This window comes from Mus musculus, chromosome 17 (assembly GCF_000001635.26).
Source record: "Mus musculus strain C57BL/6J chromosome 17, GRCm38.p6 C57BL/6J".
In the NCBI taxonomy this organism is placed as follows: domain Eukaryota; kingdom Metazoa; phylum Chordata; class Mammalia; order Rodentia; family Muridae; genus Mus; species Mus musculus.
In genome coordinates this window covers 70,565,521-70,583,491 of record NC_000083.6, presented here as the reverse complement: position 1 = coordinate 70,583,491, position 17,971 = coordinate 70,565,521, and the positions used below count along the sequence as shown (strand labels likewise).

General features: G+C 41.9%; 1 protein-coding gene across 31 annotated transcripts in view; it reads right to left on the bottom strand.

The window, feature by feature from the left end:
* The window catches only part of Dlgap1 (DLG associated protein 1), an 852,341-nt gene that overhangs the window by 237,922 nt on the left and 596,448 nt on the right, over positions 1–17,971 (bottom strand). For 8 of the 31 annotated variants that reach the window (XM_011246406.3, XM_006524169.3, XM_006524168.3 and 5 more), the window contains one exon: positions 311–424. The exons of 22 other annotated variants lie outside the window; for them this stretch is intronic. In XM_011246406.3, coding sequence (XP_011244708.1) covers positions 311–424 — 114 coding nt within the window. Of the gene's footprint in view, positions 1–310; positions 425–5,553; positions 5,557–6,870; positions 6,907–17,971 lie in introns of those variants that run through there. One more of the 31 variants, XM_006524180.2, reaches the window with a different exon arrangement.

Genomic DNA, 17,971 nt, shown 5'->3' with positions numbered 1-17,971 from the left:
GAGATGGTGTTAGTTCTGTGACTCTGTTACCAATGTTTTCTGCATTATGGTTTAAACAAAAAACGGTCAGATATGTGTGTGTGTGTGTGTGTGTGTGTGTGTGTGTGTGTGTGTGTAGGTAAGTGTGCTTAGGGGATCAGGAAATTGTCGGGACAGTCACACTGGTAACCATGACTCTGGAGGCCTCCCAACAGTGGGCTAGCGTTGTTAGGAAGGCTTGGCTCTGGAGAGCAAGCTTCTACCGCCGCCGGCTGCCTGCAGCACATGGGCCTTCTAAGTACTTTTGGTAGCTCTCAGATTCCCTACTCACTCTGCTCCTTCGCATCTTCTTTGTGGCTGGGAGAACTGCTTTTCTGCTCCACACAGCTTTCACCTTGACAAATACGACTTGGCTTAAGTGCCCCTGTATCCTTTTTAGCTTGCTCTTCTCATAGCAAAAGCAGCAGAAGGAAAAAAGAGAGCAGGGATAGGAAAATTACAATGACAAGGTATGCAGATCCTTGCAGTCTCTACAGACTGTTCTTAACCAAATAGGATACGCTTTCCTTAGCAACCACCCCTTTTTCACTCCTATGGAAGCCCAAGACTCAAGTGGGGCTGAATTTGCTTCAGATTATTTACAGTTACTTTAAAAAAAAAACAAGCACGAATACCTACCTTGCTTAAAATAGGGGTTATAACCCTTGCCCAGGATCCCTCTATATGTTTTAAATGCTCTGGAAATAAAAGAGCCATCTGTTCATTGAGATTATGAGATTGTGAGATTATTTCCACCCATAAACATGTGTACTTGTCTCTGGGAGACCTAGCACCATAAGAGCTTCTGGGTAAACATGCCCAAAGCATTTCATAAAACATGAAGTCTATGGTCTCAGAGAAATTTACAAGTTTTCAATGGATGGGGAGATTTGGAGCTGGATCAACAGAAAGAGCCAACAACTTTAAAGTATGTTAAATGGAGTTGGGCACTCTCTTGGTGCGGCTGAGTTACATATTGTTGGTAATCTACCCTGTTCCCTAGTGGGTGAAACATCTGGGATTGGGGGAGTTCTCCCAGGCCACTTAAATCAGCAGTCACCTTTGGGGACTGCTGGGAAGTGTTATCAAGGTGCCAGCTGACTCAAGAAGGGGACTATTGGACACAGATTTTGTGATATCACATCAAGAAATAGTAGCCTAGACACTGGAGTCCAGTCGGCTATACAAAGAGGGCAGGAGGGAATATATATTTTTTAGAGATTTATTTATTTTTATTTTATATATATGTGGGTGTTTGCATGTGTGTCTGTGCACATGTGTTCTTGGTGCCTGTAGAGTTACAGACAGTTATAAGCTGCCTTATGTAAGAGGGGCTAGGAATTGAACATAGGTCCTCTGGAAGAGCAGCCAGTGTTTTTAACCACTGAGGTGTCTCCAGGTTCCAGAAAATGAATATTTATGAGTGGTCCATCCTGTATTTTGACTAGGATGGACCCTGGGGAGTTTGTTATCTAATGCTCACTGCTGTCAATAGTGGCTGTATTACACTGGTTTTGTTTTGGGGAAACTTTCTCTTTTATTGAGACCTTTGTGTGTTAGGAGAGGTTCAGGGTTCAGGCTAAGGCCACCTGGATGTTGCCTCGTTCACCGTTCTTTGCTTCATTGCATTGCTGTACAGCTGTGTGTATGATCTAAGCCTGTTCAATGCACAAGGGTCTTGGTACATCTGCTTGGAATGCTGAACAAAAAAATATTTTCTCTTTCATTGAGTAATGAAGTAGGAAAGCAGGGAGCCATATAATCACCAGCACACAAGCATTTTCTAATATACCATTAATGTTATGTTGCTACCAATCTCATTGCAAAAATGAGAACATTGAGACTATATGGTATCAAGTGGCCCACATTAAATGACAGATTTCTATGCTCTTTTTAAAAAATATCACACCATGCTCTCTAAATGAGATCTCGACCTTTGCTTCAACCATTTTTCGTTCATCATGAGACTCAAGAATTAAATTTTCAGGGTTATATTTTGAAACGAAATTGACAATTAATGACCATTAGATGCTTGGGAGAACCCAAAGAGCTTGGAGTGGCAGACGGAGTATTCCTGACCCAGAAGTTATAAGTAGCTTCACGATGTAGTGAAACACAAGGAGAACCCAACACACTGTAAAGGAATTCAAGATTGAACACCCCAGTGTTTGTCTGTGGTGGATCGACTGGTTTCTAGCAGCTACACAAGAGGATAATTTGTAGTAGTTTTTACAAAGGTGTTTGCTTTTGGATACATGGAGGCGGAGCTACTGGCTCAGACCAGGTGAGTGTTGCAATTTTCCATCAAAGCTAGTCGGTGGTTGACTAGTGTCTGTCCACAATATTGTGCATGAGTTTTAAGTACAGTTTCTAGTTCCAAAATGGAGTTCTCTGAGGAAGATTAGAATTCTCAACCAGGTGTTCAGAAGCAGAGATGGAACTGGGTCAGTTGTCTTCCTGTTGGGGGTTCTGTAGAAGCCCAGACATGAACATGTCATTCACCCCCCATCATACCCCCAAACAATGGTGCTGTTTGCTAATATCCCACACATCACTCAGCCAGTCTGTCAGCTGTCAGTGCTATACACTCCCCACTGTCTAATTTGTAGGGCTCTGATTCTGTTTCTTGGGAACATGAAGCCAGATAAACATGGGATGAACAAATAGTACAGTTATTTTAAAATGCTTATGAATATAGATGTTTTCTCTTAGAACAGAAAGTCTGATAATCTTGTTGAAATGGTACAAGTTTAGTCCATAAAATATTCAGTCAATCATCTTGGATACTAATAGTGAAACATAGATTTTGAAATAAATTTCAGGAAATATTTTTCCTTCAGAGCATTTATCATCAAGTTTAAAAGCTGGGTTCTCAAATGAGCCTGTGACTGGTTATACTCATAAATCATTGACTTGACTTTTGGACATTGACAGACAAGCGAGGGAAGACCTAATGTATTTATGAAGACGTACACTCTTGCACTTCGCCACCAGACATTGATCACTCCCCCTGTCATCTCGGTGCTTTTATTTCTCCCAGGTGGTAGTCACAGCACCTAAAGGTGTGCTGCACTTAAATGGACCACCATGAAAGTTTTCACAAAGCCACACGAATCTAGTTCTCGGTATCTAAGAAGGATAAAGTCATATTTTGGTGTCTTTATGCACTTGGGTGATATAAAATCCCACTTTAAAAATTATCACACGGTGACATTTTCTCTTGAGGATTTGAACTTGGTGCTGTTTCATATAGCGAGATATCTATAACAGGTATGTGCACAGATGGTCTGCTAAACAGCTATTCTCATCAGTATTTTATCAGGCTGTTGTAAAGGCCATGGTGGAGGTTTTAAATAGAGAGAGACATATTCTAACTTAAAGGACTCTTTTAGGCTGTCTATGTAGGGATGACTAAAGAGAAACAAGAGGAGAAGCAGAGATGATGTTCATGGAAGAATCCTGGTGGAGAGCCAGGAGGCGGTGGTGAGAGAGGAGAGGACAGATTTCTTGATGATGATAGCATGAGATCTGGAAGAGAGGGGCCAAGGATGACCCCAAGGCCTGCACCCTGATTGACTAGAAGGGCTGAATTCTACTGACTGGAATGAGGAGGCCCAAGAGCAGCAGATTAGGGGTACAACACTCAGTCTGGGCTGAGTCAACACACACCACGGTGACAGCTGAAAAGTCATATAGTCTTATGAAGTAAAAGAGCAAGATCCAGAAAGAAAAACATTTCATGTTTTCTCTCAGTTTTGGGTTCAATATCTTATATCAAAACATCTATCTATCTATCTATCTATCTATCTATCTATCTATCTATCTATCTATCTATCTATCTATCTATCTGCAAAGGGAAGGCTGGTATAAGGGTTAGATGAGTGGGAAGGGGGAAGGAAGCAGACGGTAAAGCACAGGGATAGCTACGGTCAAGGTGCATCATGTACCGAAAACAAAAGATCCTTCTTGGTACGTGCTGAGTGTGAGATGCCTGGGAGATATCCAAGGAGAGATGTGGAGAAGGGAACTGGACGTATGCACGTGGTAGGCCACCACTCTGGGCTGGAAAAAAAATCTATGTGGATATGTACAAGGCACTTAAATATCTGAGAGTGAATGATACCTCTAAAGAATGAGTGTCAGTAGGAAAGAGAAGTGGCCTTGAAGCTGTGAAGAACTCAGCTTTCCTTCCATGAATGGCGGTGTGAAGATGGCAAGGTGTGCAGGTCTGCGAAGTTGAGGAAGGGTGGGCAGGTATTTAAAGATGGAAGATGAACTGCTACATCCCACCCCCAGTCTCTTAGGATAGCAATATTCATCTCACCTCTCAGTCAAGTTTCTGCTTCATACAAAAGCCTCTGCTATTAATTAGCTTCGTTTCCTCAGTGGGAAAGCATCTCAGAGAGAGAGAGAGAGAGAGAGAGAGAGAGAGAGAGCTATCGAACATGGCTTTTGTTTTCTTCTTTGTCTCTCTTCAAACTCTTTGCCGACTTCCCACAATAAAGAGTACGTCTTTGCTTTGGAAAGTGCCTCCACACACATGAAAGAAGAAGAAACACTTAACCTTCTGTCTCTCCACAAACGCTGTCTTCTCTTCTCTTCTCTTCTCTTCTATTGTATTCTACTTAATTAAAAATAATGTTGCTCCCGACCTGCTAAATTGATTTCACTAACTGCTAATTCATCACGGCCAGGGTATTGAAAAGCAGCTCTTTGTGGCAACTGGCGGGGGCTTGGCTGTGTTCGTGATTAGTCAGAAAAATAACGTTATTCCTCTTTACCTGTTCCAGTGAGCCTTCTGCAAAATCAATACTTACTGTGTACTTGTTGAGTGAATAGTTTTGAGACCCTAACATCATGTTTTTTGAACTGAGCTCTGTGAAACTTGCTGCCTTTCCTTTATTGATTGTACCTTCTGTGGAGGACCATGTCCTTAATGCTATTTAGAGAAGGTGTGAGTCTTTTTGACTAGTTCTCGGAAGAGGCTAGAGAAGACCTTTCTTTGGATGATACCCACCAGTTGGGTTACTATATGCAAAGCCAGTCAGCTCTGTATGCCTTTGCATATCCCTGCATATTAACCTTTTTGGATCTGGCTAGTAGTATTGAGAAAAAAAATTAAGAGCTAGCTGGCTGGTTCAGGGGATAAAGGTGCTTGCCACCAAGTCCTCCAACTTGAATTCAGTCCCTGAGACCCACATGGAGGAAGGAGAAAACTAACTCCTGAAAGATTTCCTCTGATTTCCACACGCATGCTGTGGAGGTGCAACTCACCCCCAAATAAATGCAATAACATCTAAAAAATGTAAAATTCAAACAATAAAGCCCCCCCCAGCCAGCCTATAATCTAAAAGAAAAGATATCCATATTTTAGAACCATCTTATTTTTTAATACTGTAATTGATATGGTACTTCATGTCAAGACAAAATGTCTGTCACATTCAGGATAGAAAGTCTCAAATGTTATCCCCTTTCCTAGTTTCTCCTCTGAAAAGCCCCTCTCCCTCCCCCCACTCCCCCTGCTCACCAACCCACCCACTCCCGATGTGCAAGGTTTGAAGGTGGTGAATGGGCAGGTGTCATTTTATTCTTTGCTCTACCTTTGTTCTTGTTTTAAAATTTTTATACTTAACCATAGAACTGTAGAAGCATTTTCACGAAAATCAAATATGAAGGGGGGAAAAAAAAGAAGGAGAAGTTTCTGTCAATTATCTGCAATTTGAAACAAATGATCTGGAGAGCAATTATGAGTGCCAATTTATCTTAGAATTCTAAAACATTTGATTATAAATGATGTGTGATTTCGTCTGCACACGCTACTCAGCGAAGCTCTGCAATGAACGACTGGTATCTAGTAAGTCCTCAGTAAGTGTGAAGTGAAATGAAGTTTGTCGTATGAACACCTACAAAGGGACAGGGGAGGAATGAGGGCCTTGCTATGACGTAATTCTTCCTCATGAAGCTCACTGACAGGAAGGAATAAGCTACAGCAAAGTGTACAGATTTTGGAATTAGGTCGGATGGCACCAATCTCATTTCCAGACTTGTGGTTTTCGGGTGAATTAAATGAACATCTTCTAACTTCAGGCTTTCAAATATAAAATGAGAGTGTTGAGACTTACAGGGATATGGCTGTCAGGGTAAACAATTTAGGATAGACTAAATAAATATGTACAGAACATGCCTATTAATATGGAGACAGAGACACACTGGCCAAATGAAAGCTTGTAGGGTTTTCTGGGGGCGTCGGGGGTTTGATTCAGAAGGTAATTTTGTGTGAAAAAAATCACTTTATAAGAGATTGATAGTTAAGTCTCCATGTGATGGAAGTCCCTAAATGCAATTTAATTCACAATAGAATTGACCCACAATGGAATACAAAATAAACCCAAGACTTTGAAGCTTGGTGAGAATGAGGGAGATGAGTAGATTCAGGGAATTCTCCAAAGGCTTGGGGTAGGGAGCAACAGACTGGTCAAAGCATTAAGAACAGAAGAAAAGCCCCAATGTGTTTTAAGACACCAGCGGGCATGAATGTGTCAGTGTCAAGACTTAAGCCCACTCTGAGGTCATCTGGAGGCTCAATCACAGGTGATGCTGCCGTCCTAGGGACAGTGTTCTCAGGAAGTCCTCAGTCTCCCTCTGAAGGTCTTTCTAATGAACAGATGTGGCCACCATCACCGATGTTCCAGTAATGAGTTGTCCATTTTGTGGACAAGTTATTGTTTGGGTCAAAACCCTAAGTGTAAATACGAGGTCCCCACCTAGCTGCCTGGCAGGCTCAGAAAGTCTCTCTTGCCAACCTCAGGACTTCATGGTCCCTTGCATCAGCACCGTTATCATCGCTGTCACAACCTGGCCAGTCAAATTCATTGACAGTTTCTCTTTATTTCTTGTTGACAAATGAACCAAAAAACAAAACAAAACAAACCTGGACGTGAACTGAAGCATCATGCCAGATGACAATAAAGAGGAATCTGCGAGGCTAACTTCCCTTCAAAACCTGTTTTCTTAAAGGCCAGTAATTCATAAGTGCTTCAAGCTAATAAACACAGAGATAATCTACATAAACCAAGATTTAATCTAAGAACTTGAAACACTGCATATATAACACTTACTGCACTGTTTGAAAACCATTTGCTTAGAAGTCTGTCTCACCCACCAACCTGTGAGGAACTTGGGAGGAGAGATAACATTGTAATTCCTACGAATGATCTCAGTTCCAAGGTAAGTGGCCCATGGAGTGAAATGTAAGTGTTGATGAAGTGCTTAACTTCATCAACTGTGTTATAACTGAGTTATTAATCAACTGAGAAGTGACATATAGGAACTTTTAATCCTGATTTTTCCTCCCTCAATGAAGGGGAAGAAACCTGATATCTGAATGGGGTAGAGGGGACCTCAGCGGGTCATGTTTCAGAGCATGGAGGAGCTGGCATGTGTCCTTGTGTGGGTATGTAAAGAAAGGATGGCAGATAGGGGATCCATGGCTAGCATTTAGAAGAGAGGATTTGGAAGCATCTGAGAAATGGCACATGTGTTTCCATGGTGACCTTCAGAGATCCAAAGCTTCATCTCACAAAAGGGCCAACTGAACTCCAGGCCAAGGGAGCCAAGCAACAAATTTGGGCAGGCCTGCTGAGCAAAACCAAGACCTGAGATCTCACCCAAGGGTATTCCAAGGTACATTTTATTTATCATTAACCCTCAGACATTTTCTGCAGGAGGTTTTCAAGAAGGATTGGAGAGGCTGAAGGTGAGATTGCTTGGAGAGATTGACAGGACACTGATAGGAGTTTGATTATATCATCTGGTCTCACTAGCTTGGTTGTTTTTCTTTGTGTGACTGTCAAGTGTTCACACCAACCCTTGGTGAGTGTCAACTTCACCAATTACAAATGAAGACACTGACATGTAATTAAAGCTGACATGGCTAACAAGCAGTAGGGTTTAGCTAGACCTCCTATGTCCTTTTGGGGCCAGTGCATTCTCCACTTAGCCATGCCACACCTTTATGACTTATCTAACCATTGAACTCTACAAATGGGGGAAAAATCAATTAATATTAGTTAATACTTTCAACAGTCTGGGAAATGGCTTTGATCTCTCTACATAGATATGCAAAGGGAAAAATGTATTTAGAAGAATCATGACCGAACACAATTTACGGATCATAGAATTTGGGTCAAGTCTTCATCAGAATCAGCATTTCCCAAGGTATTAGTGTAAAAGAAATGGAGCTAGAGAGACAAGTAAGTATAATGGCTGACTGGTAAAAATAGGAATATGCCTTGCATTTGATTCCATAAGCCTTGAACATGTCAAGAGTTTAAAAAAATTGTTGGTGTGTATGTGTGTGTGTGTATGATACCTACATGTGTGTTCATGTGTGTGTTCATGGCTTCTTTATTTGCTCTCCAGCCTATTTTTTGAGACAGAGTCTCTCAGTGAGCCTGGAGTCCACCTATTCTGACTTGGTAAGTCTAGCTGACTAGCGAGTTCCAGTCATTCTCCTGTTTCTGTCTCCTCATTGGGAGGACGGTAAAGTATGTGTATGCTTGCTTGTCTCCCCCCCCACCCCCCCACTGTGGATGCTGGCAATCCAAACTCAGCCCCTCACACTTGTTCTTCCAGGTATTTTACTCCCAGCCCCGGGACAGCATTGTGATGTCGAAAATTACGATGGAAGAAGGGCCTACTTATGTTTAAAAATGATCATTTTTGTATGTAAAACTAAGCAGGACCTTTGCTAGTCATGCACACATGCTATTATTACTTCTCTCTTTAATGACACACGCACACACACACTCACACCCCCCCCCACATCACAACCCCCACCAAACACAGCCACATACACACCACACACCCACACACCCCCACCCCCACCCCACACACACCCCCCTCCACCCCCCCACCCTCCCCACCCACACACACACACACACACACACACACACACACACACACACCCACACACACACCGCACGAATCCACAGCATACTTTGTATAGAACAGTGATATTTTTCCCACTATGGAACTGAGCTAGCCACAGAGAGCAATATTGCAGGTACACATGTTCACATGAGAAAGGCTTTGTCTTTTTCCTGTTATCTTTTGCTAATGAGTCACATTGGCTCTATGAGAGCTCTTCATATAGCTACATTGCCTTCCACTGGTAACTCTCCGGAGTCCTTATACTTTACTGCAGGGATGGGTGGGCATTTAACTTCCTACTCATGTTTGCAAGGTTTTTCTTAGAGTAAAAGCCCGTGGATTAACAGAAAAGCATTAAGTTACGTTCCATTTATGACAGTCTATAATATTCGAAGAAACCCTGCTTGGGTTAGAATTAGACAAGTACATGGGAAAATACCTTAGAGGGGCTGGGAATATGACTCAGTGGTAGGACATGCACTATGCACGTCTGAGACCCTGGGTTTGATACCCGGACACATGTTTTCTCTTGAAATGTCCACAGGAAACATCATTTCTATGAAGGAGGTATTTTCTAGATAGCATACAAATAAAAGTCACATGATTTGCAAGTTTCTGTAAATGCCAGACAGGTTTCTCAGCATGATCGCAAGAGCTCTGAAACAAAGTGCACAGTGGAGTGTGGGGGCTGCTGCCAGGAGCAATGCGCAGGCAGTGGCAGTGGAGGGTCAGCAGGATCTCACAATTACAGCTGATTTTCCTTAAAAAGAATTTTTATTGGATTTTTCTCATACAATATAAAAAAAGAAAATAACCAAACACACATAGAGACACACAGACACAGGTGCACGAGCACACACACACACACACACACACACATGTGCAAAACATTGCAGAAAAACATAAATTAGAAACAATAATGTACAAGTGAAAGGCCAGTAAGATTAAAAAAAAATGTCCAAACAAAATAATACGGGACCAAAAGTCTACACAAACACCCTTGAGTTTGTCTGTGCTGGCCATCTACTGCTAGACATGGGCCTTCTCTTATGTGTGGTGTGTACACCCAGTGAGACCCCACTGGAGAAAACTGACTTCCTTTGCAGCAACTGATTTTCTTGTCAACTATAATGGAGTGAGAATTTTCTGTGAATGAAGGGATTAAATTTGTCCTGTGTTTACAAAACTGCATTTTCTTTTGTTCTTACACAGACAGTCACCAAAAGGAGAAATAAAAACTTTGTGTGGGAGGTATCTGAGTATCAAGAAGTATTTAAATAAAGAGATTCTAGCATCCGTGATGAGTTAGAGTTGTTGGAAGCCGGGGCACCTGACCTGATTCTTGTGTGAAACATTATTAGAAATTCATCCTGGAGGATTTAGTCAGGATATGATTGTAATATATTTCCTAATTTTAACAGAGATGTAGACCACAAAAGATAGCATGCCTTAGTGCTAAAATTTAACTGCTGAGTGAACACAAGTAACAAGGCAAAACAATACTGATAGAAAGACTAGATATATAAAAATGGCTTTGGCGATTTGTCTAGTTAAGTGGTTAAAAGATTTATTTATAAGATGATCTGCCACAGCACTTCTTTTGTTTTCTAATTTTAAAGGTTTTTAAAATTTAAAATACATTGTTAAATAAAATAAAATCATTGAAGTTTCTCCTTTCCCTTTCTCCCCTCAGCCCTTCCACGTGCCTTTCTTCCAACCTGCCAGGTCTACCCACTCTCAAATTCATAGCCTCTTTTTCCTTTATGTACATTATATATATACATATATACATATTTATATATATGCTATATATAAATATATACATGTCTGTTGCTTATATTACATACTATAAATATATACCTATTGTATATATGTATACCTAACATAGATAAACATGGATGTACAAAAACAAAAATGTCTGTAGATTCAGACATGTACTGTCTTCCATTTCAGTAAAGTAGAATTATATATTAAATTTGCCCAGTCTTTGGCCTTTCTCACCCAATAACATATATTGACTACTGTTGCACAATAGTGTGTTTCAATCTATGTTATTCTTTTTTCAAGTTATGAACTCTTCATTGTACGGTAGAGTTTGTTCCATTAACAAATGTTTAGTACCCATTTATGTGTGCTGAGCATACATCCAGATACTGGGAATACAGAATTAGGCAAAAAAAAAAAAATGTCCTGGTCTCATGGAGAACCCCTGCGCCTTCCATCTCACACGAAGGGAGGAGTGCAGAGGCTTCACACAGCACCACAACACAGCCATGGGTTTTTTCTGAAGGGAGAAAAATCTCACAGGGCTCCAGCCTTAGACAAAGAATTACAGACAACTAATGAGTACTGAGAAGGAGAATCAGCCTCTATCAGGGATGACCCCCCTCCCGCCCCCCCATTGTTTACTCAATACAAAGTGGTCATCCCTGAAGCCACACACATATCAAAAACTGGGCACAGCAGGCTACATTTATTTATTCGTACATATATATGTACTCCCATATCAATGAACCCAGCTGTACATATAGAACATATCTAGAGGAAATACTACTGTTGGGATGGAGGAAGTAGCTTAGGTTGGGAGAGTTTATTTTAACTCTGAATCTTTAGCATTTGATTTTTTTTTCCCACAGTGAGCATATACAACTTTTATTAAAGATACAAATGATGTGGAAAACATCTTGTGATGGCTTCTTTATGCTTGGCCTAGGGAATGGCACTATTAGAAGGTGTGGCATTGTTGGGAGTCACTGTGTCACTGTGGGCGTGAGCTTAAGACCCCCACCCTAGCTGCCTGGAAGTCAGTATCCTGCTAGCAGCCTTCAGATGAAGATATAGGACTCTCAGCTCCTCCTGCACCATGCCTGCCTGGACACTACCATGCTTCTGCCTTATCAATAATAGACTGAACGTCTGAACCTCTAAGTCAACTCCAATTAAATGTTGTCCTTATAATAGTTGCCTTGTAAAAATGGAAAAGGAAAAAAAAAAAGAGTTGCCTTGGGTCATGGTGTCTATTCACAACAGTAAAACCCTAACAAAAACATCATTCAACTCACAGTTCCTGTGAGTTTATCAACTGAATTATCATCCATGCTGTCTTGACATTGTCTCAACCCAAAGGTTAAGTTAGGTTCAAAGACCCAGGGAAAGGCTGAGTTTTCATAGGAAACTGAGGGTCCTGCAGTGGAGAGCAAGAAATCAGACCCTTCCGAGAGTCAGCATTATAGAATATATGTTGCTCCATTTCTTCAGCTGGAATTTCATATCCAAAACTAAGGAACATTTGCATGTGGCTGAATTCAAGAACCCATATGCTCTGGTGGCAGTCTGTACCACTTATTTTCAATGAGATGAAATAGCTTATTTAAACTTTGAATTTCCCCATTGGGTTCAGGCGATTCAGCTGTTTATCCAGCAGCACCCTGCTTAAAAATAGATGGCATGACATTTGTGGGTACTTTAAAAAAATACCCATTGGAGAGGGGAGCAGAGCGCTCACGCCACGTTCATCCTTCCTATTATGTAAGAATGGTGAATTGTTATGAAATGAAGGCTTCAGAGAACAGACTTCCTCCCAGCACATAAAGGACAGCTCTACAGGGGCCAATAGCATTTACTGGCCGACTGAGCATTACTGCTTGGTAATTATTAATGCAGTGGAAACCCACTAATAGTATATGGAGATGGTTTTATTCCGTCATTGTCTTTGTTACAGGATTTTCACCTATCAATTTATCAGCCACTTACCTAGTGCCTGGCCCATGGTAGGCACTGTCTGTATGAAACTGAATACAAAGGTGACTTTCAGAATATTTGAGTATATTTTATGGACCTGTGTCATGACATTTGTATCTATCTGACAGCAGTATGATTGACATTGACCTGTTGTCACACATTCCATAGACAGCTCAAGGTATGTTGCTATCAGAAATCATCAAACTGGTGGATATAGAGGGATCCGAAATATTGGAATCGCGGTTCCAATCTGGTATAATGAAGACAGCAAAGGATAGGGCCCGGCAGGAAATGAAACCCAAAGCCCCACACTCCCACCCAACCTAACACTTATCTCGGCACCTTACTGATTTTATTCATTAAAAAGATACACTTTATGAGGAAATTGCATTTATGGGGTGATATGAAGGTGGAAATCAGGTCCATGCGAGGAGCCCGATGTTCCTTCTTTGCTGGGACAACATTTTCATCTGCAGTTTTATCAGTGTTTTCTGAGTACTCGTCAAAGGGTACAGGGTTAGAGCCAGCTTCCTTCATCACGCGTGCTCCTTACCCTGGGAGCTGTCACTCACAGGCAGGTGGATAGATGACCCACTGAGGAGGAAGTGACTTATTCTTCCTTCTTGGTTTATTGCTTGAATACTTAGCTCCTTCCAAATCAGATTTGCCACCTGCTCCTTTGTGAGGTGGCCTGGTTACCTGAGTACATCTCAGTGAGTGGCCAGGTTAAGGGGAGAAAGTCCTCAATAGCTTATTTTTCATGTCCCTCTAGGATGTACCAGGCAGGGGCAGCTTAAATGGCCTCCTGCCCAGCGCATTGTTTTTTTATTACACTCCAGTTCTCCTTTCCCCAGGTTCTGCGAATGCTTTTAATGGTCTGGGTGCCCCACTAAGAGCAGGGATTTTGTGTTTTCTTTTCAACAGCCTGGTCTGCTTCTGAGCACCCTGTGGCATTTGGTAAAAGTGATAAATACTAATGATGAACAACCTAGCAGGCTCTTGGGCTCCTGGGGTTACAGGAGTGAGGGGGGAAAAAACAAAACCATTGCTGAACACAAAGGCAAGATGCAGCCAGGCTCTCATTAGATCCAGCTATTAGATGTGAAAAAGTTTGCTAATAAAACGATACAGGGATTTTTGTGCCATGGAGCCAATGGTGCAGAACAGGCTTCCAAGATGTGTTCCCGTCTTCTTTCCAATTTGGGGGTGTTATGCTCCCATGGGATTTTGAAATCCACGTGTATGTTATTTTCTTCCTTCCTCTTGTATGTTTAAACCTGCATTGTGCCAGACTAGATCTCCTCCTTCAATAACCTCGATTGTTTGTTCCCTATAAACATAGATTTATTTCACTTGCTTAAGATCCATCTTCACTCAGAGATGTGAAGATTCTTGGGTGTTTTATCTTAGTACTGTATCTAGTCCTACTTGTTCACGACTCAGGTATGACTACGTTATTCTCAGCTGGTGAGGGATACAAATGTTACTATAATTAATAAAAATGTACCCTCACTTTCATAAACAAGGATTTGAAAATTCTTGACTTATAAAAGCAATAGAAATAGTGACAATTTTACTTTCACTTTGAGTATTTCTTTAGGATCATACTCAAAACTATGAAAGACTGGGATAAAGGCAAACCCTATAACAGTGCTCTTCCTAAGGAGGTGTGTCATGTCCATATCGTCTATCTTTGTAATAAAGCCAGAAGAGTTGCATCCACTTACAAATTTTGAATCGAACATAACAGGTTTATATTTTCTAAATAAATAAATCAACGTGAAACTTCTTCCCCCTTTGTTGTGCTCTGTTCTCAGGTGATTTCATTTTCTTTAGACACTGATAGAGATGCCGAGAATGTGGCTATTTTCTTCATCATCAACTGTGACTAAAGGATACAATTACTGAATCAGCTCATCCATATGTATAGAGTCCCTCCCATTTGCTAAGGAGGGGAAGAACAGAAGACCGTATTCACGGTCTGATATTTGTTTTTGGGAAATTTTCTGTCCATTGAAAGAAGAGGTAGTGGAATTACCGCAAAGGGGGAAATGACAGGATGCAAATGGACTGCAAATCGATAAAAATCAAAGCATATTTACAGAATTGGCCTAAGAAGCTAGTTCAAGGCCTTCCTTGACCTGAGACTTGAAAGATGGGCAAGATGTTGCCAGCTATGTAGAAGGAGAAGAAAGAGTGCTCCAGGCAATGAAAGCCTGTGTGGGGACAAGAACATGTGTATTTTCCTAGTATACTACGCAAACTGTATATGATATATGGAGACCTATCAGGAAACAAAGTCCACTTCAGACCTTCGGGGCCTTGACAGTACTGCTAGATTACATGAAAGTTATTCAGACTTGCGTTAGCAAGAGTCTTGACTTGCTTGAAAGGCCTAGAAGGTATTTCCATGGCTTTCCTCCCTTGACTGTCTTTGTATCACTAATGCATCGTGAACAACAGAAAATGTCTATTTTTTCCTTGTTTGTTGTTTGGTCTGTGTATTTCTGGGACATAGGTCTGCTTTTCTAATACTCCTGCTTGTGGCCTAGAGAAATTTCCTGAAGCAAAGCCTTTTCTTTTCCTGAATTGAACAGGACATTTCCCATTTCCTAAGCCATAATACACTCTGACCCTACCCCATGCCCCCACCTTGTCTGCTATTCATGTTTCCTCTTCTCCGTGACTTTACTCATGCTGATGTTTAAGATCTCCACAAATGGCCTTGCCATCCAACGGGTTTTCTCTAGCTGAGGTGCAGCGATCCACCCTTCGCACACTCTGACACGCCCATACTTTGACAGGCAGTGTCAACCTACAGGACCCTACACCCCAAGCCACCACTTGTGTAATATCGTCTGTCTTACACTCATGTCTCATTTCCCTTTATCAGCTCATTTGGAGGGTCATCTTCTATTTCTCAAAGTGGCACCAGCCAGATCAGCTTTCTCTGCTGCTGCAGCCAGTCACCATAAGCTCATCAACTAGCAAAAGCTCACACTTGTTCCTGCAGTTCTGTAGGTCAGACGTCCGTACAGGCCCATGACCTGAAAAGCCCGTACCAACAGGGCTGAATGGGCTTCCTTGCCCTTTTAACTCTCTAGACTTGAACTTCTTGGCTCGTGGCCTCTCCATCTTCAGAACCAGGAGTACTGCATCTTTAAAGCTCCATGTGTTTCTTTAGCCAAGTGGACTTCTGTGGTCAAAAGTCCCTCTACAGGACATTTGTGCATATATATCTGTATGTATATGTGTGTATACCCAGGTTCAGTGTGTGTGTGTGTATCATATAATATATATTTATATATTATATTTTTTATATACATATAAAATCTGGGTTCACTCAGATAGTTTGAGATAATCTCTTCCATGAGGATATCTAATGCAATCCCATTTGCAAAGCCCATTTTACATGTAAGATAACAAATTCCTCTCGTAAGATCATGATACGCCTACACTGAATAGCTTCACTATAGCCACTCAGTTCACTGACCCGTGTTTGCCACCACTTATGATGCCTACATCAGTATCATCTCCATTGCACAGATGAGGGAAACGGAGCACAGAAATGTCAAATAGCTCACTCAGTTCCTATAGAGGATTTCAGGGTAGCCTTACCCCAAGATCTCTTGCTCACATACTCTGCCCTGTCTCTCAGTCTCTGACCAGCTACATATGTGAGTTGACTTGCCCTGCCAGGACTCCAACGATTATCATGGCCGACACAGAATGGAACCTTTCTTAGAAGCTGCACATTCCTCTCCCCCAGCTGCACTCATAGGTGTTTCTTCCATAGAGAACATTGCCAATTAGGCGCCTTGGTTGTAACGAGCACCCTTTGCTTCTCCAATAACCGTGGGAGCTCCCTAGGTAGGCTAACATCAGGCTGAGGCTGAAAAACACTGGGGACTGACCGAGTCTGGGAAAAAGTGCTATGGAAAGTGTAATCACAGGGCCTGAAAAATGATCCCTGAACAAAAGGACAATGGAAATGAAGCAGAAACACAGAGCTCAGCCACTTCCTCTGTACAGAGTGTGAGGAAGGTGGAAACTTCCTGGAGATGTAGGGGCTGGAGGAGAAAGGGTGAGCACAAAGAGCACCATACTACAAAGAGAAGCACTTTCCATCCAACAATAAGGGAGAAATACACCCGAGGCAGGGCAGACTGTTGGATGTAAGAAAGCAAAGGCACACTGGTAGCTATGAAAAATTAAGGCTTTTCTATGACTAAAATACATTAAGAATAAGTCCCCTTCTCTCATTCTAAGAAGGTAGGATGAATAGAAGATCTAGCCCTTGGAGTCAAACACACTGAAGGGCATTTTTTTTTAAAAAAAATAATAATGTCATAAATGACAATCTCCTCATTGAAGGAATGGATAGAAGAACAATCCTGGCTCAGTACTTCCAGGAATGAATAGCATCCCATTTCTTTAGCCCCAGGAAGACCACAGTTATGCTTGTTTGGCACTGCAGCTAAATGCTATATATTCCGGTAGATGTTACTATGTGTGGGCAACGTGCTTGATCACAGGTCATGGCTACAAATGAGACCAGCCTTCATAGAACTGTTAGGCTAGAGGCAGAGCTAGAGAGGAAGTGAGTGATTCCACAGACAATAGAAAGACTGTGGCAAAGAAGTGGTGGATGCTATGAGGACACAGTGGAGGAGAGCACCTGAGATGTTCATCTTCATTGTCAACAAGACTGCAGTCACCTGGTGTGCCTATGAGGGTGCTTCTAGTGAGTGGCACCTACATGTGGGCAGTATCATTCTACAAGCAAGGATCTTGGACTGAATAAGGAGAAGAAAGTGAGCTGGGGCACTGGCATTTATCACTCTGCTTCCTGACGGTGGATACAGTGTGACCAGCTGATTTGCCTGCTATGGATACAATGTGACCAGCTGATTCACTCATGGAGGCCAATCCCTTCCCTGCCAAATACAAAACCAAGATACAGCTTTCTGTTAAGTGGTTTTCTGACGGAGCTTTGCCACAGCAACAAGAAAAATAATGCATAAGCCACCTGCCTGCAGTCTGTCTGATCAGGGAGGGCTTTGCAGTGGAAATGACATCTCAGATGAGACTAGGAGGGGGAGGAAAGAGTTAAGTATGAAACAGGGAATGGGGAAGATGGGGAAAAGATCCAAAGAGGAGGAAGCAGCTTGTTCAAAGGTCCTGGGGTAGAGTACATGGTACCTGTAAGTGAGGGAAACAGACAGGAATAGTGGGGTCACTGAGTACACACAGAGAGAAGTGGAATGTAGAAGGAAGAGTA